This window comes from Rhinatrema bivittatum, chromosome 13 (assembly GCF_901001135.1).
Source record: "Rhinatrema bivittatum chromosome 13, aRhiBiv1.1, whole genome shotgun sequence".
In the NCBI taxonomy this organism is placed as follows: Eukaryota; Metazoa; Chordata; class Amphibia; order Gymnophiona; family Rhinatrematidae; genus Rhinatrema; species Rhinatrema bivittatum.
This window is the reverse complement of record NC_042627.1, coordinates 77,794,093-77,816,855: the sequence shown is the minus strand read 5'-3', so window position 1 is coordinate 77,816,855 and position 22,763 is coordinate 77,794,093. Positions and strand designations below refer to the sequence as shown.

Genomic DNA, 22,763 nt, shown 5'->3' with positions numbered 1-22,763 from the left:
CTAACCACATCCTCTGGCAACAACTTCTTGCTAACTTCATGAAGTGCCCCCTAGTCCTTCTATTATCCGAAAGTGTAAATAACCGATTCACATCTACCCGTTCAAGACCTTAATCTAAATCTAATAGACAGTATATTGTTTTAGTAAAGGAGCAAAAGGATGGCATCAAATACATAAAAGGAATGCAAAAAGAATAATCTTACCGCAATTTTGCAAATGTTTCACTGTGAAGGGCAGAGAGTCTCTGACAACAGAGCTAAAATTAAAATTACATAGTGAGACAATTTGTGCATACTATAAATACAACATATATAATATAACAGGGTTTGGAGTAATAGATTGTTTACAAACATTTGACTCACCCAAAGGTTAATAATATGTGGATCGCATGCATCGGGGAATACAGCACTTCTTTTTATGTTTTCACATCCAGGTTTTATTGCATTCTAAGAAAACAAATGCAAAACAGAAGCCAATAGGGCACAGAAAGGATAACGCTGTAGTGTATTAAAAAGAAAAGTAAAAGCTTACCAAAGGTTCAAACTGAAACGGAGTAGTGACACATCGGAGGGAAATCAATGTTAAAATGCTTAAAAGAGGGAGATAAAGGGCGCCAAAAAAATTGTCACATGATCATGGCTGTCTGTCAAAATCAGGACACGCCCCCAGCCTTGGTGTCTGATGTAACCAAAATGCTTCATGTCAGGCATAATAGCAAACAGTGGAGGCTGTACATCAAGAATGGTGAACCGCCTCTAAAACTGATGTCTGATATAGTGCCAGAGAGATGAATAAAAAAATAGAAAGTAAAGAAAATAGAGGGTCTTATGGAGTATTATTAAAAACTGATTTTTAGAAGAACACAGACCAGTCTAACTCCCACACCAATATACTTCCTGTTAGGAAAACAGAACAAACCAAGCTTCATAGAAATGACACATTAGCAGAATACTTAACTGCAATCATACATGCAGATCACAGACCCTCACCAAATACAGAATAAAGTGATCATATCTAGTAATACAAACCTGCAGACAAAAACTGAACTATAAACCATAACAGGCCAGACTCTGTATGCACTGCAACAATGGAAAAACAGAAACATTACAATTCTTCATAAAACATCAAAACAATAAAATCAGGGAATAAGAAATCATCAAAAGGAATATTTCAAAAGCTGTACCCCTGGCTTCTCTCGCTTACCTATGTACTCTCACGCTCCCCCTAGTGCCTTCCTTAACTTTGAGAGCTGAGCTAGTTTGGCTGAGGTGTCAAGAAATGTATTAAGTTAGTCTCATACAAAGGCAGCACCTTATATTTATATAAATCGATGCAGTTTTTATTTGTTACCCTTTTATTTCTGAGAACAGCAAGTAGAGTCAGGCAGACTCCCTTCTTGAGCTTCTGGCACGGACATGATGACAGTGCGCGGAGCTCCCGCTGCAATGGATGCGTTGGGGAAGCTGCAAGCTTTGCGCCTAGGGGGGTAGGCTCTGCCCCACAGAGCCCAGCATGGTCTTCATGGCAAAACTCTCCACTGAGAGACCCAGCATGAGCAGGACAGTAGAGGCCACGGGGCTAACCTGCCGAACTTCCACTACGATGGATGCCTTGGCTGGCAAACGTCAGGTCCAGGCTTAGTTCTGGCCCATTTTCTCCTAAGTTGCGTTGAGACCCCAGAGGATGCTTCCAGGCCCCGAGGAGATATGGTCACAGGTTCCTGAGCCCCCCCAACTAGTGGAAGGTCAGCATGGAGGTCCAGATCATTATGGAAGGAACATACACCGCAGCCTGCAGGAGATGGCTAAAGGAGACTAATGCAGCCATGATGTGTATAAAGGTAGCAAAGGACGCCTGAAGCACTAGAGACGCTCACCAGAAAAGGTTTGCCCGCTGCTTTGCATGAATGCGCGCGGCAGCTGGGGACATACTGGATGAAGTCACATCGTGCAACCAAGAACTATTTATCCGGAAACCATTTAGCAATCCATTTATTTTGGTACGGGTCTTGCTTTCAGAGAAGTCCATTTTAAACAGGCCGGGATAGTTACCAGATGGCTCCAGGTCAGCGCCTTTGCCTTATCCCACCCCTTACAGCACGAGGGGTGCAGGCAAGCAACCCTACTGTCCGCTCCCCAAATTCCCGGGGGGTCACTGAGGGAGCATGGTGGGGGTGGGGGCGCAGTCTCTCCATAGACACCGAAGAGAAGAGAGCTTCTGATTTTCAGTTTAGGGGCTCCTCCCCCGAGCACACCTGAAACACAGCCGCCTTTCCCTCGCAAGCTTCCGCGTGCGCTGGCTCATTCCTGCTTTTACAGGTTTCTTTTCACGAAGAATAAGTATTGCCCAGTTTTCCTCTGAGTTAAGGGAGGCGGATAATAAGATTGGGACTAATTGAGAGTAATCAAAGTGTTCAGTCTGGAATGGTTGCTCTCCTCGTCAGTCCCGGGAGTCAAAGAGAATGTGGGTCTGGCCCTAGAAATGTGAAGTGATTAGAAAATAGCTGGAGAGCCACAAACTTGTCATTCCTGAATTGTCCCGAGACCCGTTTCTTCCCTGGCATTGACTTGTTTAAGAAGTGTGACAATCTGCAGTTTTCCTTTTCCTCTACCTAATGAGTTTTAGATGCCAGACAAGAAGAGAACCGTTGGGACTTTGGAAGGCGATGAGAATGCAATAGCTCCCATCTCTCTCTGTTTTTGACGACTTCTAGTGATAACGTCTCTACCCAATGTACTTTTGTGGTCTCATTTATTTCAGTGGTGAAGGGTCTTTGTTCTGAGGGCATGTTGTGTGGGTGTTTCTTGATGTTTGCAAGAAAACGACCCCTGAGCCCTTAGCAATGGGGGCACCTTTTTTTCCTAAAATTCCCCTGCAAGGGTCTGGTAGAGTTGCAGGAGAAGGCATTTATTTTTCTTGACCCTGCAGACTTAGAAACGTTTATCATGGATAAGTCTTCTTAAGAATGTTAATGGTTAGGTTATCAGGAGGATAAGCTGCTGTGCCCTCTTGACGTGGACGTATTCTAAGTTTGTAAAGAATTCATCTCAGATGTTTTCTCTTTTTTTTTTTTTGTGGCATGGCTTTGAATTTATTTCTTTTTGTATCATTCAATTGATTAAAGCTGAATACATTGAATAAGAATTTTAGTGTTATATGTGCCTACAAAGGAAATGCGAGGTCAATCTTCAGTGATGCAGAGCTCTGGCTGTCTGTATGTAGCACTAGAGTACCCAGCTAAGGGTCCCTGGATAGTGCTGAATATTGGCGCTAACTCTCCCCCGCCCTCTTCTTTTCAACATTTCATCAGTGAGAGGGATGGGAATTTCAAATCTCAGGGTTTTTCTGGCTAACTTAAAAGTTAGCTGGACAAGCCCTTATGGATATCAAGTTCAGTGTTAATAAAAATCCTATTTGGCAGAGGGGGTGCTCTAAATTAAGTCTGCTTGTAGCTAGTGTTACTATTTAATTCCCGTTTGCTACAGCAGCTGGCAGCAGCTGCTCAGCTTTCCAGCTACTAAGGCTTTTACATTAGCTAAATATAGGGAGGCCTTTAACATGTATGTTTCATAGACTAAATAAGCACAGAAGATACAATGTAACATGTAAGAACAATCGCCCAGAAAGTGGCTTTCTGATGGGAGGCTCAAAGGGGTCTCTGTGCTTTCTGCGTGGAAGCCCCAGCAGAAGGGGTTTGTATGCTTTCTAATGTGTTATTCCAATTGTAGCAAGAATGCTTTCATTGATTTTCTTCCTAAATAAATTGACTCGCAGCATTCAATCACCACTGTTCATCCCATGAGCAGTTTGTAGTTGCTGACAAAATGGCTTGCTGCATCCTAGATGGTTCCAGTCAGCAGGAACAGGCTGAGCAGGTTCTGGCTTTATCGCATTTATTTATTTTATATATTTAAAAACATTTATTACCCGCCCATATCAAACCAGTTGTGATGGGCTGGTTACAACAATAAATCAATCAAAATTCATACATATAAACAATATATCTTAAAACATAAAATATAAACATAAGATAATCAAATTACTTCAAAACAAAACAAACTTTGACATTAAAATTAAACTTATTTCCAAAAGCTTTTAAAAATAAATGAGCTATGAACTGTTTGTAAAACAATTTTAAATCGGAAATCTTACATAGAACCCATAACCAAAAAAGCTTGATTTCTTGTCTCTGATAAGTGAGCTTTTTAAATCAAGGGCACGTGATCAAAGAACACGAGTGAGACGATAATAATTAAAAAGATCTGAAAAATAGGAGCTCCCTTGCAATTTTGTTGCTTTGAACACCAAAACCATCAGTTTAAAATAAATATGCACCTGCTGAACCTGCTCTCCCTGGCATATCGAGCGCTTGACATTTTTGGATTCCTCAGGCAGAGCAAGCCGTGAGCCCATGCTGTTCCCGCTGGCTCCCTGCCTCTCTGCTAACATCACTTGATCGGGGGGTGAAGAGCCGGCATGCGAGGCCAGAGGCTCCGTGGGCGCACAACAAAGGCGCTCCTTCGTGCACGCCAAGTGCCACCGAGAACTCTACAACTGTGACTAATGGTCAAAATTCTTTTATACATCTTACGGTATTATTGAACAAGGAAGATATGGAGAACTTTCTTCTTTTCAAATCCACAAAACTCGTCAGCCATCTTGTTTAATTCAGATTCCATTGTCTAAAATGTCGTTTAATCCTTCCTTTTCAGATGTTTCGTTCTGTTTAATTAATGTGCAATCCATCAAAAGCAAATTTCAATTGTTATATGATTTCATTTGTAGAGAACAAATGGATTTTTACTGCTTTACTCAATCTTGGTTACGGGATTCTGATCTTTTTGTTTTGAATCAAATCTGTCCTCCAGGCTATTCTTTCGTCTTACAACCTCATTATAAAAAACGAGGCAGTGGGCTACTTATAATTTACAAAAGTAGTTGGTGTTTCAAAGTAGAACATCTCAACGGGAACTCTTCTCTGGAAATGCTCATTATCTCTCTAAATCATTTTTCCATCTGCTTAGTCTATCCCCTCCAAAACTTCTACTTACTGACTTATCACCTTTTTTCGAGCAGTTATTATGTTCCAGATTTGATCTAAACAAAATGGTCATTCTAGGTGATTTCAATTTACATATTGATGTATCTCCCATTCCTGTATATTGTGCTTTGTTTTTACACATTACTTTCTCTTGGATGGCATCAAATTATTCAAACCCCGATACATAAACATGGTCACACTCTAGATCTTGTGTTTGTCAATGATTCTGCTCTTTCTTACTGTTCTCAAACCTTAAACATCTCCCCTGTACAGTGGTCTCACCATTATTTAATCAAGTTTCATCTCATCTTTTATCCTAAGAATCACACATCTCAGGCATTTGCCTCATGGCCCTGTCGTGGCATGAATGACACCATTTTATTCAAACTCAACCAGCTCTCCTCTTCTTGCAAACTTATCCTTTAAAAAACTTTTCATGCTTTACTTCAATGGAACTCCATTCTACACTCTGTGCTTGATGAGAAAGCTCTTCTTAAAACTATTAATTTTCACAAACCTAAATCTCCACCCTGGCTCAAATCCTTGCCTATCAAAGCTGCCTGTCAATCTCTTAGAAAGGCAGAGCGCCTTTGGAGGAAGGCTCCCGCCTCCGAGCATATTCAAGCCTTCCGCTCACTTCTATCTATCTCTCACCAATCTTGCCATGAAAGAACATTTTTCTCAACAAATTCGTGAAGTAGGATTATAATCCCAAAGTGTTATTTTCCATCGCCAAGAGACTGACAAATCCACCTCCTTCTCAGTCTGCCCGCATTGAATTTCTATCTGCTGAGTCATTCCTTATCTTTTTAAATTTAAAAATTTAAAAATTGCCTTTTTCATCAGTTCCAAATTGGCATAACAATCCTTCTCCCCAAATCTCTTCCCTTTGGGAAAGATTTGACATTGTTTCCTCCACAGAAGTTGAGAAATTTATAGCCAAATCCAATGATACTTTGTGTCCTTTATCTCAATGCTCTTCTTCTCTCTTCAAAGGCTCAAGAAACACACGATCTCCTGTTTTCTCTAAACTGATCAATTTGTCACTTAGTGAAGGCGGCATTTATTTATTTAAAAATATTTCTATTCCGCCCTTCTTATATTCAGGGTGAATTACAAAAGTACATTCATAATATTTCACAATATAAAATAATAAATGTCCAATTTATAGCTAACATAAAATACAAACACAAAATATAAAATCAAATAATCTGTAAAATACGAACACAAAATATAAAATCAAATAATCTCTAAAACAAAAGGTCAAAATAAGACAGATTAGTCACTGAAAGCTATCTTAAAAAGGTGAGTGTTCAGGTATTTTTTAAAATAATTTGGGATCATTACAATTCTTATTTCCAAAGGGAGGGTATTCCAAAATATTGGACCTGCTGCTGAGAGAGCTCTTTCTCGTGTTTCATCGATGCATATCGATTTTGGTGACTGGATGTCAAGGAAGTACTTGGTTGCTGAGCAAAGTGATCTTGCCGGGGAGTAGAATTTCATAATTGTGTTTGCCCACGGTGAATGTAGGTTAAACATTCCTTTAACCTTAAATAGGGGAGTAGTCCACCCACTACTCAAAAAAAGTAATCTGGATCCTAATGATCCCAGCAATTATAGACCCATATCTGCTCTGCCATTTTTCTAAAAAATTCTTGAATCCACTGTTTTGTGCCAAGGGGGTCATGAATCAAAGCGCATTATGGTATGTGGCAGACACAGATAAACATTTCCAGTAAGGGAAGGCAGTCTAATGTGACTTATGTTCACAGCTTAGGGTTGGATGAAACTAAACAGTTGAAATTATTCAGTCTAAATGTCAGGTTACTTAATGTATGTGCAATAAAATCTAAGAAAAGTAATTATCAAGGATAAATTGGATATTTTGGCACTTAAGGAGACTTGGTTTGTATGGGTTGGTTTTTTTCAGCTATGCCAACCAGGATACCTTCACTTCTCTATCACTAGACTGAAGGGGAAGTAAGTGGGGAGGCTCGTGTAGTGCTTGACTCTTTTGGTACTTGCTTATGGGTTACCCCTTCTTCATCTGGCGTGGACTGTTTATTTGTTAAGTTGGATGGGTCTTTTAAGTTTTCATTATTGGTTGCTTATCGGGCTCCAAGAGATTCCTAACCTATTATCACACTAAGTCTTGGAGCAATTATCTGGTGACTTCAGTTTACCTTCTGCAGGAAACTAACGATTTGGTTAAAATGTTTTTATATATTCTAATATTGCAGGGCTATCAGCAAATTGTTTGAATTCCTACAGATGTAAAAGATAATATTCTGGATTTGATTTTTATTCCAGAAGAAATATTGTAAGATTGATTGGCCTATTGTTCAGGTGGGCTAGTTGAATCATATTTACGCGTTTGTGATTACTATACAGCATCCAGTTTTATGACATTCTCATTTAATTTTTATGTCAGAGTAAAAAGGATCTGACAGATGAAAAAGTTCAAGCAGTTATTTCAGATTTATCTGACAATTGCTGATTTAAGATTAGATAAAGTTAGTGCAAAGCTAGAATGGAGTTTGGGCTGCAGCAGTGATGCAGCGAGACAGGACAGGTATCTCAAACCTTCATGTATTAAAGAGTAAGGGGAGAATGTTAGAGAACGTTTGGAGGGTTTCTAGGCAAAAGGCGATGAGAAAAATGATAAGCTTCACTTAAAAAGCTATCATTTAAAGATTAAAGAAGCTAAGCAGAATTATTACGATGCATTAATTAGGTTGAAAAGCAGTCAAAGTGGTTAATGAACGGATAAAGGCAAAGACTCACTTAATAATGCCTTTAGAGCAGATGCAATGAGCTTGCTTTTGAAGTAATTCAGAATAAATTGCAGAACAATTCCCCTGAAGCATCTTTGGTTACTGAGACTTCACAGCTGAAGGTGACTGCATTTGATCTGGTTTCATGTAATGAGATCTGTAGAACTTAAGAAGTTGCCATACTGGGTCAGACCGAGGGTCCATTAAGCCCAGCATCCTCTTTCCAACAGTGGCCAATCCAGGTGACAAGCACCTGGCAGGATCCCAAACAGTAAATAGATCCTGTACTGCTAGTGCACAGGGATAAAATTGAGAAAAGCCACTTCTTATCTGCTTAAGTTCATGAACGTCTCCTCCAAAAACGTGTCCAAACTTTTTTTTTAACCCATTTACGCAAGTCACCTTTACCACGTTGTCCGGCAATTAATTCCAGAGCTTAATTGTGCTTTGAGTGAGACAGAATTTGCTCCAGTTTGTTTTAAATGTGCTACATGCTAATCTAATGGAGTGTCCCTAATCTCTCTATTATCTGAAAGAGTAAATAACCAATTCACATTTACCGGTTCTAGACCTCTCATGATCTTAAAGACCTCTATCATATCCCCCCTCAGCCTGAAAAGTCCTAACCTCTTCAGCCTTTCCTCTTAGGGGAGCTGTTCCATCCCCTTTATCATTTTGGTCGCCCTTCTCTGTACCTTTTCCAGTTCAGCTATATCATTTTTGAGATATGGAAATCAGAATTGCACACAGTACTCTAATTGTGGTCTCAATATGGAGCAATACAGAGATACTATGACATTCTTCGTTTTATCCACCATTCTCTTCATAATAATTCCTAACATTGTTTGATTTTTGACCGCTACAGCACACTGGCTGATGATTTTAAAGTATTATCCATGATAACGTCTCTATCCTTTTCCTGAGTGGTAACTCCTAATATGGTACCTAACATCGTGTAACTACAACGAGGATTACTTTTCCCTATGTGCATCGCTTTTCACTTGCTCACATTAAACTAAGATGATAACTCTTGTCCTCCTGTTCTGTGAAAGGAAGTGTAAATGTACTATTAAAGAATTTGTGCAAAACTGTTAATACATCACTGTCCTTAAGAAAATTCTCAGACCACCGAAGGAGACTTTTTGTCCATTAATTAAGAAATCTGACGTGGCTGTGTCTCAAGCTGCTTTCTGTCATGCCTCAAATCTGTTTTTAGATAAAATTATTGAAAAGGCACTTATAGTCCAACTGTTTGCATGGTTAGATGAATCATTTTAGATGATAAATCAGTCAAGATTTTGGAAATATTTGAGTATCAAGACTACTTGTTGCATTAATGAATATTTAAGATGAGAGTTACACAAAGAAATGGATTCAGTCCTGGTACCCTTAGATTTAATTGCTGATTTCGATACAGTTGACTATTGTATATTATTAAGTTGACTGAAGGAGATTGGAATTGAGATCGTATTTTAGGGGGTGAAGGTAGATCCTGAGTTGAACTTTCAAGCTCAGATTTCAAAAGCAGTGAGGTCTTGTATTTTAGCGAGATTTGTAACCTTCAACCTTTTTTGTCTTGCACAATTTGTCTACTCTCATTCGTGCTACACGTACTAGTTGATTAGATTACCTCAATGCTGTGTGTGCTGGTGCGACATGGGTCCAACTCTATAGTCTGTCTTTTCTTGGTCTAAGGATCCTCTTGGGTCGCTTACCTGCAATTGGCCCTCTATATAATTTATTCATGTTTTATATGTATTTAGTAATTTACTGCTGTATCAGATTTATATATATGTAATGATTTACTGTTGTACGATGTTTTATGTAACACACATTGATTACAGGTTTACCTGTAGAGAGGGCTAACCCAAACCGAAATTCAATTACGGTACATTCAAATATCTGTCAAGTTATTTCTATTGTAATCCGCTTTGAGGCCATTCATGGTAAAATGCAGGAATATCAAGTGTCAATCAGTCAATAAATATCACTCCAATATTGAGCTTCTTGCATTAGTTGCCTGACTCTCGGAGGAATGATATTTAAAATTCTTAGTTTAGCTTTTAAAGCATTACATGGATTAGCCCCAAGGTATTTATCAGACAGGCTTGCACGGAATTTCGGGTCTTCACGAGAAAATAAGTTGTGCATTCCCTCTCTTGAAGAGGTTAGACTGGTTGAGACACAGAAGGCGATTTTTTCCATTTAGAGGGCAGTTCTGTGGAATTTGATTCCCAACGAAATTTGTGCGACAGTAGATTACTTGAGTGTCCATCTGTGAGCACAGTAAAGCTTGCTTTATTACTTTAGCTTTTAAAAGGAAAGGTAAATTCATTCCTTTCTGATGTTAGATGCGATAAAATCAGATGTGCTCTCAAGTCTTTGGGTTTTTCGGTTGTTTTAGTTGTTGACTGCTGTTAGCGAGCAGAGAAGGATTGGATTTTGTGTCATGGGTTTTTGTTTAACTTTATGTTTTGGTGCTGTTTGTGCATTGCTATTCAGGGCTTGTTTTTAGGGGGTAGTTAATGGAACTGAGTACAGGCACCTTTTTTTTTTTCCAGAATGATATCCATATCATCAGTGCTATTGCATTACGTAATTGTGAAATTGTAATGTTTCTGTAAACATGCTAAGAGTCCTATGTCAAAGGTCGGCAATATAAATGAAATAAATAACACCAGTACACAAATCGAGGCTTTCACCGAAAAAGAAAAAAGGAAGAAAGTTCTAGATAACATAAAATGAGCTTAGAAATGTGCTCCTGCCAAGTTTAATTTATAAAGGAAATAAACAGAGCCTGGCATCATGTTCGGCTCAGACGGATTAAAGTCGCTGCCTCCGTGCATCCCAAGGACTGCACACCAGGCACAGCCTCCTCTGCTGCAGCCTCGACTTTGGGTTTTTGGGGTTTTTTTGGCAGTGCACTTTTCCAAACCTCATTCATATAAAAAAATAAAAGGGGGTCTCACATTGATCAAGGAAACAATACCTTTTTTTTTTTTTTATCATCTTGCAATACTCCTTAGAGCATGCAAATCTTAAAAAAAAAAAAAAAAAAAGGAGATTCAATTAAAAAGAAAATACTACACAGTAGCTAAATCTGTGGTCCATAGCAGCACATGTGAAAAGGCCCCTTCTGCCAGGCAGTCCAGCTGAAACTCCGAAGGGGGGCCAGTTTCTTCCTCTGGGAGGTGCGTCCTTCACAAAAGTCTGGCTTTAAAGAGCCTACAGGGCTACTTTCTTTTTCGCAGGCAGGTTTCCGGCCGTCCCAGCTCTTCCGAGGATTGGTAGAAAATGTCAAATTCCCTGGCTCCCCAGCCCCGCCAGACAGCCAGGCACCACTCCTGGTATTCATTCTGCAAACAGCAGACAACCCTGTCCTCTGCTACCACTGCAGCTTCCAGCAGGACCCTGTGGAAAAGCAAGAACAGGATCTCCAAATGCAACCATGGAGGCTCTTCTAAGACATCTATTCAAAACCTTACAGCCTGCATCTTCCAATTAAAACATCTGCCCAGGGCGGATTACAGCAGTACACACATAATAAAATTAAAACAGTTATTAACCTGGAAGGGTTTGGTCAGGAAACATCATTCGCAGCAGATATCTTCCCCTCCCCCAACTCACCTAAATAACATTCAGAGTAAAGGAAAAGCTCAAACATGCTTTCTGCACTCCAAATGTCCTTTTTCCTTTCTATAACTGCATGTTTTTATTTATTTTTATTTAAAAGTGTTTGTATACTGTCTTTACAAACAGTGTTTAATCAAAACAGTTTACATAACTAAATAAAAAACAAATGTAAATAAAGATTTAAATTTAAAAGAACATAAAGATTATCAAATTATAAAAGCTCAAAATTACAAAAATATATAATAAAAATAAAAATCTAAAACAATGAATAGTTTACATAAAAAATAAATCAATATATAATAATGTTGTGCCCTGTGTGATGGAGAAGTAGTTATGTTATTTAGTGTGTGATATATGGAAAGCAGATTGAAATAAATGTGTTTTTAGGGATTTTTTGAAGTGTTTGGAGTTGGATATGGATCTTAAAGAGTCTGGTAATGCGTTCCATAAGATTGGTCCAATGACAGAGAATGATCTTTTTCTGGTGATGTCAAGACGGGCCTGTCGTGGTGATGGGATGTCTAAGAGGTTTTTGTCCAGTGATCTTAGATGTCTGGTGGGTTTGTAAATCCGGAGACTGGAACATAAGGTAATTGAATTAGGAGTGTAGATGAGAGAGTGTATAATGGACAGGATCTTGAATTGTATTCTGTATTTAATTGGTAACCAATGTAATGATTGAAGTATCGGAGTGATGTGATTTTTTATGGAAGAGTTTGTTAAGATACGTGCTGCTGCGTTTTGGATCAGTTGAAGTGAGTGAAGTGTGTTATCTGGGAGACCTATATAAAGAGAATTACAGTAGTCAAGCCCAGAAAAGATGAGTGATTGAAGTATAGTCCGAAAATTGTTAAAGAAAAGTAGAGGACGAAGCAGTTTCAAGAGTTGAAGCTTATAAAATGAATTTCTGGTAATTATGGATATGTGTTGTTTTAATGAAAGATCTGAATTAATGGTTATACCTAAATTTTTTGCAGATTTGGAGATGGGGATAGTGATACTGTTAAATACTAATTGAGGGGGGGGGACACCTATGGATGAATCTGTAATTGTTGAGAGGTGGACTATTTCTGTTTTTTTTTATTTAGTTTTAGTCTATTGTGAGAGCCATGTGTCAATAGTCGTGAGGTATAAAGATACTAAGGATAATGTGTGAGTCCAAGAGGTGTTGTGTATGGTACCATAAACTGCATGTAACAGATCAGGTGGGGTAAAACACTGGAAGATATTTTTTTTTTTCGGCATTCTTACTTCCTGCAACGTTGCGCCTAAAAGTCAAAAGCCTGCATGGCTTTACCTCTCGCCCGGGGCACTGGGCACCTGGACGTGCCAGATTCTGCTGCCACACAGCACTTGCTCAGACTCACATTAAGAAGGTAATTCTGAAAGTCATTTCTGTAGGTAAAAAAAAGCAGTGCTTTACCCAAAGAAATGGGCTTTTTGCATATTGCCTGCCTTGGGCACGGCTGACCACTACCCATAAAACTTTACCCGCAGTGAGAAGGGGTCAGAGAGCTGGGGAGGGGCTTGCACTTACATCTCTCTCTGCACCACCCACCCTGCTCACTCTGATGCCCTCTCCACACCCTTACTCAGCCCCCCCTGTGGCTGCTTCTCTAACCTGGCTTCAGATGGCTCCTGGGGACCTTATCTGGCACCATGAGAGCAGTGCAGGATTACTGGCATCACGTGGCTCAAATTTAGTGGCAGCCAGATTAGTAGAAGTGGGCATGGTATCATGGGCAGCGCCCAGACTGTACGACCATGACCCAGTCCTGGGTCAGGAATCACTAGCTCATAATATGTGCATATGTCAACAGTGAGTGTGCATACAAAACATCTGGATAAAGCAGCACATGGTAATCAGACTGTGGTACAGAACGTCTGGGTGAATGATTAAGCAATAATTAAGGAACAGGTTGTGTTTAATTTGTGTGTTACATCAACTTAGATGGCCTAGGGGGCCCTGAATAGCTGACTGATTTGATAACCTAAGTATTATTCTCACCCTTCACTACCAAAGGTGAATCTGTGCTCCATGGGCAAAGGAGCTCTGTAGCTTTTTCTTGCAACAAACCCAAAACACAAGCTACTAAGACTGCCAAGATCATTCACAAACATTGGAAGGTGTTGCAGCTCCAGTCAGTATTTAGAAATTTACTGCTTACAGTAGGGGCGAGAATCTTAGGGATATGATAGTTAAAGTGGGTCTTCCTCCAATAATAGTTGCTGATGAGGCATAAGATAATGGACACTGTTTGCAGCACCTGCAGTGTATGTCAGAATGCTCTTGCAGTCACAACATGGAGAGATCCAGTATCAGGACACATTATTAAGTTAAGAAACCGGAGCAATTGTTTGTCAAGAAATGTCATTTCTGCAATTCCATGTGGTTGTCCTTGAGTTTACACCAACAAAACAAAGAGACAGATAAAACTTGGCTGATAGAACATCGCAGTTGCATTACTACAGAGAAGGTACCAACATTTTAATACACTTGGACATACATTTGAATTAAACTGGGCAGTACGTAACTGGTAAGCCTAGACTGGCACAGAGGAGATCCCACAATGAAATTAAATCACCATAAACAAGTTAGGATTTATTTTTTAAATACAGTGGGACCCAATGGTTTGAATAAGGAGACCGAATGGGAATGGGGTAGCCTGATATGAATTTTATTGTCTAGAGACATTCGTGGGTTTTGGGATACAGGAAGAAGATTGGTCATTGTATAAACTGAGCTGTGAGACGCAGATTGGTTGACTTTTTAAAGTGATTATAAAAGACTGATTAGAGAGTTTTGATGGGTTAACTGACATTTCAACACCGAACACAGAGTCAAGCAGTAGGTGGCAGTTTTTATTTGTTATAAGTTAGGAAGTAATACTAACCTTTATAAGTTATTGTTACATAAAGTTTGATATGCATGAATGGATGTGCTGATTGCTCGTGTTTAGTACACTGACAAAGAATGGTGGTTCGAAACACTTGGCCTGCGTTAGGAAGTGTTGGACTGAGGGAGGAGGAGCAAAAGAACTCAATAAGAAACAGCTTGAGAGCAGAATTTCAATCCCCAAGGAGGCTGCAGCCCCTCATCTCAGGAACCAGAGTTTACCTGAGTCTACTTCCTCACCCCTTGGACTCTACTGGGACGTCAAAAGGACAGTCAACCAGAAGCCCTCCAAATGCTGCATCAATCCAGATATAGCTCCACCTGCTGGAGTCAGAAATACTGATAACGTTTACTGCTGCCCATCTCATGTACTTTGAATGATGTCATGGAATACTTTTAGATCTCTGTCTCCACCTGCTGGCAGGGATGCGTAACTCGTCTGGACTGGTATAGCAGGATGATACTGAAAGGGAATTCCAAATACTGAAGGGACATCTTAGATTCGAACAGGGGTGTACTGGACAGGCTATTTCCAGGGGTTTCCTTTCCTTGAGAAACAGGGCCTCCTTGTAACAATGGTCACACTTTTATGGTACTGCTCACATATTTTGTTTGTTGAGAAATACTGCCAGAGGTCAGAGGCTAACAGGTTGTGTCTCTGAAATGAATGACACTAGGCAAAGTGAAGTCAAGGCAGGGACTTCCAACCCTCATGATGCAAGCAGCGACAGCAGCAATGGAGGAGAAGAGTGGTGCCACCGAGAGAAAATGAAGGAAGAAAAAAAATAAGTACCCTGGGGTTCTGCTGTCATGATCCATCTCAAAAAGCAGAACAGAACAGAATGCCTTAGTAAAACTCAGAAACCAAAGTCGGAAGGGTAGGAGAGAAGAGAGAGGAGGTAATTTTCAAAGGCGTCCTGCACGTAAACGTAACATACTATGATAGCAATTGTAAAAAGCCATTTACAAGGATGGGGTTGAGGCAGTTAGTGCAGCTGGGTTTATAAAAGGTTTGGAGAAGTCCATAACCTGCTATTAATCAAGTTGACTTAGGGCAGCGGTTCTCGACCGGTGTGTCGCCACACTTTTCCGTTTCCCCCTGCCTCGGTGAAATGGGAACTCTTCCTCCGCCCGGGCTTAAAATACTGATAGCCTGGGCAGAGCTGGAGTCGGGTTCTTTTCTTCCCACCCCCGTGGCCCAGAAGAGGAAGTGATGTGCAGCGGCTGCCCGCACGGGAAGAGGAGACCATGCTAGGTACAAGTTCTGCAGTGCAGCCCAGAGCAAAAGGAGGAGCAAGGTCAGCCCCCGCGGCCCATTGGACTCCTTTCTCCAGGCTGCGAGGGCTGGAAGAGGAGGAGGCTGTTGCTGCTGTTAGTTCTTCGGCGGGGGGAGAGAGCGTGAGCGAGCATATGTGTGTGTGACAGACAGCATGTATGTGAGTGAGTGATTAAGAGCCTGGATGGGTAAGTGTTTAAGAACCTGTTTCTGTGAAAGAGAGCCTGTGTGTGTGTGTGAGAGAGGCAGCAGGTATGTGTGTGACTGAGAACCTGTATGTCTAAGTGAGAGAGCCTGTGTGTGTGTGTGAGAGAGGCAGCAGGTATGTGTGTGACTGAGAACCTGTATGTCTAAGTGAGAGAGCAGGTGTATGTATGATTAAGAGCCTGTGTGTGTGTGTGTGTGTGAGAGAGAGGCAGCATGTATGTGTGTGACTGAGAACCTGTATGTCTAAGTGAGAGAGCCTGTGTGTGTGTGAGAGAGAGGCAGCAGGTATGTTTGTGACTGAGAACCTGTATGTCTAAGTGAGAGAGCAGGTGTATGTATGATTAAGAGCCTGTGTGTATAAGAGAGAGAGTAAGCATGGGTGTCTGTGTGATTGAGAGAGACAGAGCATGTGTATATGTGTGTGATTGAGAGCCAATGTGAAAGAGAGAGCTTGTGTGTGACTGAGAGAGAGAAGAAAGTTGTAAGCAAACCCCCTCCCCATCCTAATGCACAACAATCTTAGGCACCTGGAAATCAAACGTTTCTAGGTATGGAGAGAGCGCATTTTTTAATCCTTATTATTTAATTATTGGGTCCTTGTATCTGCTGTTTTGAAATATTTTATTGGTATCGACATTTTTGATATGAGTTTTTAATTATTGGATATTCCATTCATCAGCTGTTTTGAAAGAATCTTTTTTTTTATTAGTATGTTTTTTACTGCTATTGATTTTATATTTCTTGATTTGTTTTATGAGGACTGGTGATGTTTCTATTTTTCCTTTGTTGCACTGCATACAGAGACTCTGGCTTGTTGCAGTTCCCAGTTCAGTTTTTGTCTGCATGCTTCTAGTTATGCGTTTTGGTCTCTTTATTCTTTGTTAGGTGAGGGTCAGCACATGTGATTCAGGTGAGGTTCTCTGCTGGCCTGTAGTTTCTGTGTAGGGCTCTATAGCAGCCTGACTTGTTCTGTTTTTCTAATATTAGGAGTATTGGTGTCTTAAGGCCTGCTGTAATCTTTTCAGTGTTGTCTTGTAAGGAGGTTACTATTTGAGTGCTGGAAGTTGGTATGGGAGGGTTACACTATTTATATAATTTATGTTCAGAGAGAGTACTCTTATCTTTCCTTTGTGTCATTCTTAACAATAAAAGTAATACGGGGACTTTTTTTTTTTTTTATTATTTACAATCTATGGCAGAAACAATGAGCAGTGTGGCACGCATGTGAGCGTTGTCCATCAGATGTGTCACAATGGGAAAACGGTTCAGAACCACTGACTTAGGGAATAGCCACTGCTATTAATCGCATCAGTTGCATGGGATCTTCTTAGTGTTTGGGTAATTGCCAGGTTCTTGTGGCCTGGTTTGGCCTCTGTTGGAAACAGGATGCTGGGCTTGATGGACCCTTGGTGTGACCCAGCATGGCAATTTCTTATGTTTGTATAATCATATGGGGAATTCAATGGCATATAATGTAGCAATTTTTAAAAGCCCACTTCCACGGGTAAAGTGCATTTACACGTGTAAAACTTGTTTAAAAACAAGCCCTAAGGATGGCACCAGAGGGTTCAGTGTGATATATGGAAGGTAAACTCAGGTCTCCGTTACGTCAATCTATGAGGGGCTGGGTGGTATTTAGGTAGTGGGCATTTCAGAACAGAAGAGCATGAGAACTGCAGTACGCAGCAGGGCAACTTTCAGAGTCCTTAACGTGGGTAAAGCAGCACATTAATGGCCCCTTTGAAAACTTCCTGCCAGCCCTGGATTATGTGCGTAAACTTACGCACACACCAAGGAGGTGGTCTATGGGTGGAGTTGGAATTTACACATTTTTTTTTTTCACTTTCAAAAAGGCTGCCTGTAAATTCCACTGGAAAAAAAGGTACCCACGCACACAGAGCAGCTGTAATTCTTTGCATTTCCTTATTGCAATTTAATTTTCAAAGCTCAGAGCCCAGAATAATTTTGCATGGTCTTCACCACACACTTCTCAAATCTGGAATGCAGAAACCAGAGCAAGACGTTCACCCGCTCCGACTTACCCATGAGGTTCCAACTCTGCAGCTTTCAGCACCGCTATCACTCTGCCCCGCTGGTTTTCAGACTCCTTCTCCAGTCCAATGACAATGATATCTCCACCGCGCCTACAAACAGAGGTCAGGCAGTCACTCACACTTCACACTAGACTTTGCAGATATTAAAATAAATAATAATTTAAAAAAAGCCTGATGCACCGCCATGGGGGAAATCCAGGTTGGATTCACTTGCCTTGTTTGTACTTCTAGGGATTGATAGCGGGGATGGGATAGGGGTGTTTCCAGGCATCTCTCAATAGCCACATCCAGACTCAGGGGGTGGGGCTTGTACTGGATTAGGAGTGAGTCCTGCTCTGTGCACCCTGGCTAGGGACGGTCGTTGCCATGGCTGGAATAGATAGGAGGGTGGAGGGGAAAATCCCCAGGTAGCTGCAAATGAAAGCTCATGGCACTGGAGCCACAGAATGAGCTAGTGGAGGATGACATTCTATTCTATTTGTCTTGCCTGAGTCTCTTGACTAAATTGTACGCTCTACGGAGCAGGGACTGTCTTTTATATGTATCACTATAGCCCTGTTTATGGCTAGTAGTGCTGTAACTATAATAAGTAAGTGTTATTCCCAGACACTGAATCAACAAAAACCTAAATTGTCTGCAATGCAGGTTTCTAGGCTCTCTCAGTGTATTTTAAGGAACAGAGTACCTGGGAATCCAAAGCAGGTCTTTGACCACAAGAATGCTTATGGCCTGTAGGCCTGGCATCTCATCCTCTGTTGGTGGGGCAATGTTTTCAGGCCGACGAGGTGAAGGATTGAGCTCCTCATAATCCGTAGAGAGAGGCATGCTGGATGTGCTCACCGGTGAGCTCAGAAGGCTGGAGGATGTGGTGTTTCTGGTGGGCAGGGAGGAGGAGGAAGATACTGAGCAATAGTCTGTAAGAGAATCCTGGTGGCTTATCATCTGCATGCCGAGCTCCTCGCTGTAGATAATCGTCATGTCAGCGGGCGACTTCCTTTCAGGGCCCTTCCTGGACAGGGCAGTGCTTGAGGTGGAGGCGGGGATTAGCCCGGTAGGCTGCTGAACTGTAAACATGTCTCTCAGAGGACTGCGGTCCCCGCAGCAGTACCTGGCGCAGAGCTGGTACGTAGTGGCGCGGTACATTATCAAAGAGTTTGTCTTATCGTCCAAGCACCACACCACCTCCTCCCCACCACACTCTGAGTTGCACGCTATGGATGTAATCACAGAAGGAGGGTTAAAGGGCTCCAGCCTCCGAAGGATCTCCAGCGTCACACAGTCCACGATAAGAATGCCAGGGCCATTGCTGTACCAGACCTGCGACCCACTGTTGGCGGTTTCCATGGCCCTCACCGGGTAGCGGTTTTGACGTGGGTCCTCATCAGAGATCTTGAACATTGACCTGTTGGCTGTGTGCGAGCAGATGTAGGAGCAGTTGGCATCTGGGATGCCTCGAACCACCGAAAAGACGGCAACAAGACCATCGGATAGGCCAGCAAACACCAAACAGCAGTTCTACAGAGGAAAGAAATTGTTCAGTCAGAGACATTCATTCATTTAAGCTCTGCAACTGCCACAGAGGCACCACCACTACATGCCAATGACTCATTGATATTTATTTATTTAACAAAGTTGTAGCCCTCTACTCCACAGTTCTTAGTGGGCAACAAGAATTACATGCCTAATAAAAACACAGTAAGTTACAAACAGTACAAAAACTAATACAATGCCTAGACTAAACAAACAAAAATGAAATTAAACAGATTAAAATCTTAAACTCAACAACAAACAATTGCTCAAGGCATCCTACAATCCCTTGAGATAACTAGATAGGGAATTAACATCTTTCTAAAATGTAATAGGTCATATTCCATTTCTGGTGGTTCTGGGAGACTGTTCCAAAGGTTGTAGCCTGCGATGCTGGAAATATGAGAACGTGTCTCAGCTAAGCCAAAGGATCTATGTGTAGGGAACACCAATAATCTACGATCCGCTAAGTGCAAATTGAACAAGGCCCTTAATGGCTTTAAAAGTCAGAGTAAGTATTTTAAATTAGATCCATTGCTCCATTGAGAGCCAGTAGAGTGCGGCCAAAACTGAGGGGATATGTGCATGTAATGAAGAGTTAGAGACCAGGCGAGCAGCTGAAGCTTGGATAAGTTGTAGCACATAAACTGTGTTTTTTGGCAGGCCTAGATAGAAAGAATTACAGTAATCTAGTGAGTTCATGACCAATGATTGAGTTATCAGCTTAAATCTGAGAAGAATGGCTTAATGGAGTGTAAAAGGCAGAGTTTATGGAAAGATTGCGTATGGCGACATAAAGAGAGCTTAGAGTCAATCAAAATGCCTAGGTCTCTAGCATCAGACCCGATAGGAATAGTTACACCATTAAATAGACATCTTTCCCTTCCTCAGAGGACATCATTTTAAGCTCCAAGGTATATAACTGACAACATCCAACAAGGCATGGATCTGTGCAGTCTGGGTAAACATGCATTGGGGGTAACTTGCTTGATGTGGCGGTTACAACCCTTAAACATAAGCTTTATGCTCACCTTTGATGCAACTCCAACATTTCTCTCTGCATGAATGACATGGGATGGCAGGAAACTTGAATCAAACAGTTACCAACAAGAGCCCTGAAGTTGGTGGTTGGTGAAACAGATAAGTGTGAGAGCTTGCTGGGCCGATTGGTCTTTTTCCTGTGTGGATTATTTGATTTACTGTTTGCTGAGCAGCAAAATAAGTTGGGAGAATTTTTCCTCCCTTCAGCATGTTGCAAGGATATCGGCTCTTCTTTCCGGCAAGGTGGGCTCCTTTCTTCCAGGGCCCTTGCCAGTAAGGAGCACAGACATCCAAAGCCTCTGCAGTGAGTAGGGCTGACTGTCCCCTGGCATCTCCCATCGCCTCCCCTGGGGCTGCCAGCTCTCTCAGATCCAGCGAGATTGGCCAGAAGAAGAAACCGGATGACACGCTCGCTGCTCCAGGCGAACATCCTTACACACGAGGCACATACACAGAGACGCCGCAATGCTCATCATATGTTTATAATGTGCTGTGGAGTGGCACAGAGAGATGCACAGAGAGATGCACAGGGTACGCCGCCTCTCTGATGCAGAAGGGCAGAGGGAGACATCTTTCTGAGAGGCAGAGAACACTTCCTTGCTGCTTTCCTGGCTCCCTTTGTCCAAGGACCCTCTGATTGTTGCATTTTGGTGCTCTTATCTCCTTCATCTTGCTGTTTTGGCCCTTGTCCCTCAATACCCTAACTCACATCTAGTGCTACATGACCACTGTGGCATGGTCTCCACACTTGTTTATTTAGATTTTTATACTCTGCTTTTTGCACTTTTCTCAGCACCTCAAAGCAGATTACATTCAGGGGGTTCACCCAAGGTCACAAGGAGTGGCAGCAGGACTTGAACCCTGCTCTCCTGGTTCATAGCCTGCTGCTCTGACCCCTAGGCTATCCCCGCTGATAGATACATGGCTTTTTTTTCCATACCACTGAGTTATTTGGTAATCTTGTATCTTACACTGCTAGTGGAGCGAGTAACAAATAAGTAACGTTTCTTACCTTTTCTACAATGGGTACTGCCAAGAAGCAAGTAACAACAGCTGGCGTATCTACAATTTTCTGCGGCACGTTCAGAGGGCACATGCCTTGCAGCCCATAGACATACACCTTCTGGTCCTAGAAAGGAAGCAGAGAGTCATCATTTCAGCCTCACATGGCTGGGTCTCTGCAGTACAAGAGCTGAGAAACTGGATGGTATAAATGCACCGTACGAAATCCGCATTGCACAAGGTGATCGGCGTTTGTGGACTAAAAGAGCACTAAATAAATGAATAAATGTGCCCGGCAGCTTTCTGCACACTCGCCAGCTACATCACCTGTCAATGATGGCATTTCTTTTTTATTCCAAAACAGACACCATGTGGGCACAGCACTATGCAGCCACCAAACATAGGTGAAAGGTCTGTGCACGGATACAGTTAAAAAAAAAAAATTCATTAAATTCCAGGTGTCCATATTTAGAAGTATAAGTCAAAATAATATTAACATTTATTTTGAAAGTTTTTCAAAGTAAAAAAAAGTCATGCAACTAAGGCTATCTGAAGCCCTGAGGGGAGGAGGGCTTATAGTGAAACCGAGCCGAGCTAAGGAAAGCGGAGAGAGGGGTCCAGATCAGACAGGATTCAGACCCGATCACTAGACTGCGTACAATACAAATGAAGAGACAGATCAGCGCCGAAAGGCGGGGCGAACACAAGTTAGACGTCTTTATGTATACAAGCACCTCGGTTGCAGTCCAAAGCGTGTTGTGTATTTTTAGTTGACAGCACACCTTTATTCCTGGACAGCTCATCCTCTGCACTTCCACCAGTCCTTTCTCGGTGTTTACCACGGTGTAGTTCCTGTGGGCAGTGCGGGAATGCATTATAACCTTGGCTCAGGCAGTAGAGCTGTATGCACTCATTATCCATTTCTCCACAAAATGGGGGGGGGGGGGGGAGGGGGGAGTGATGACTGTGGTGTGGGATCTCACAGGGAGTGAAGTCGGAGACCTCACTGTAGGGGTAAGTGCCACGGAAGGCTGGACGGCAGTATGTAAGCTGAGGATGAGTACCACCTGAGAACCCGACAGCAGTCTGAGGTTAGGGGGAGCGGAGGAGAAGTGCCACGGAAGGCTGGACGGCAGTATGTAAGCTGAGGATGAGGACCACCCGAGAACCCGACAGCAGTCTGAGGTTAGGGGGGAGCGGAGGAGAAGTGCCACGGAAGGCTGGACGGCAGTATGTAAGCTGAGGATGAGGACCACCTGAGAACCCGACAGCAGACTGAGGTTAGGGGGGAGCGGAGGAGAAGTGCCAC

The 22,763-nt window shown here is 41.9% G+C and overlaps 1 protein-coding gene across 23 annotated transcripts in view; it reads right to left on the bottom strand.

Annotated features, from left to right (window-relative positions):
* LRRK1 (leucine rich repeat kinase 1) overlaps window positions 1–22,763 on the bottom strand; it is a 195,782-nt gene that overhangs the window by 87,625 nt on the left and 85,394 nt on the right. For 13 of the 23 annotated variants that reach the window (XR_003852414.1, XR_003852404.1, XR_003852406.1 and 10 more), the window contains exons 30-36: window positions 22,189–22,306; window positions 21,465–21,581; window positions 18,570–19,399; window positions 17,873–17,974; window positions 1,029–1,079; window positions 363–446; window positions 204–256 (exon numbers count right to left, since the gene is read on the bottom strand). Coding sequence is in view for 6 of the 23 variants with exons in the window: in XM_029575179.1 (XP_029431039.1) it covers window positions 11,052–11,229; window positions 17,873–17,974; window positions 18,570–19,399; window positions 21,465–21,581; window positions 22,189–22,306 (1,345 nt within the window). In the remaining 17 variants the exon portion in view is untranslated. Of the gene's footprint in view, window positions 1–203; window positions 257–362; window positions 447–1,028; window positions 1,080–10,353; window positions 11,230–17,872; window positions 17,975–18,569; window positions 19,400–21,464; window positions 21,582–22,188; window positions 22,307–22,763 lie in introns of those variants that run through there. The other 10 variants (XM_029575179.1, XM_029575181.1, XM_029575184.1 and 7 more) reach the window with 7 other exon arrangements.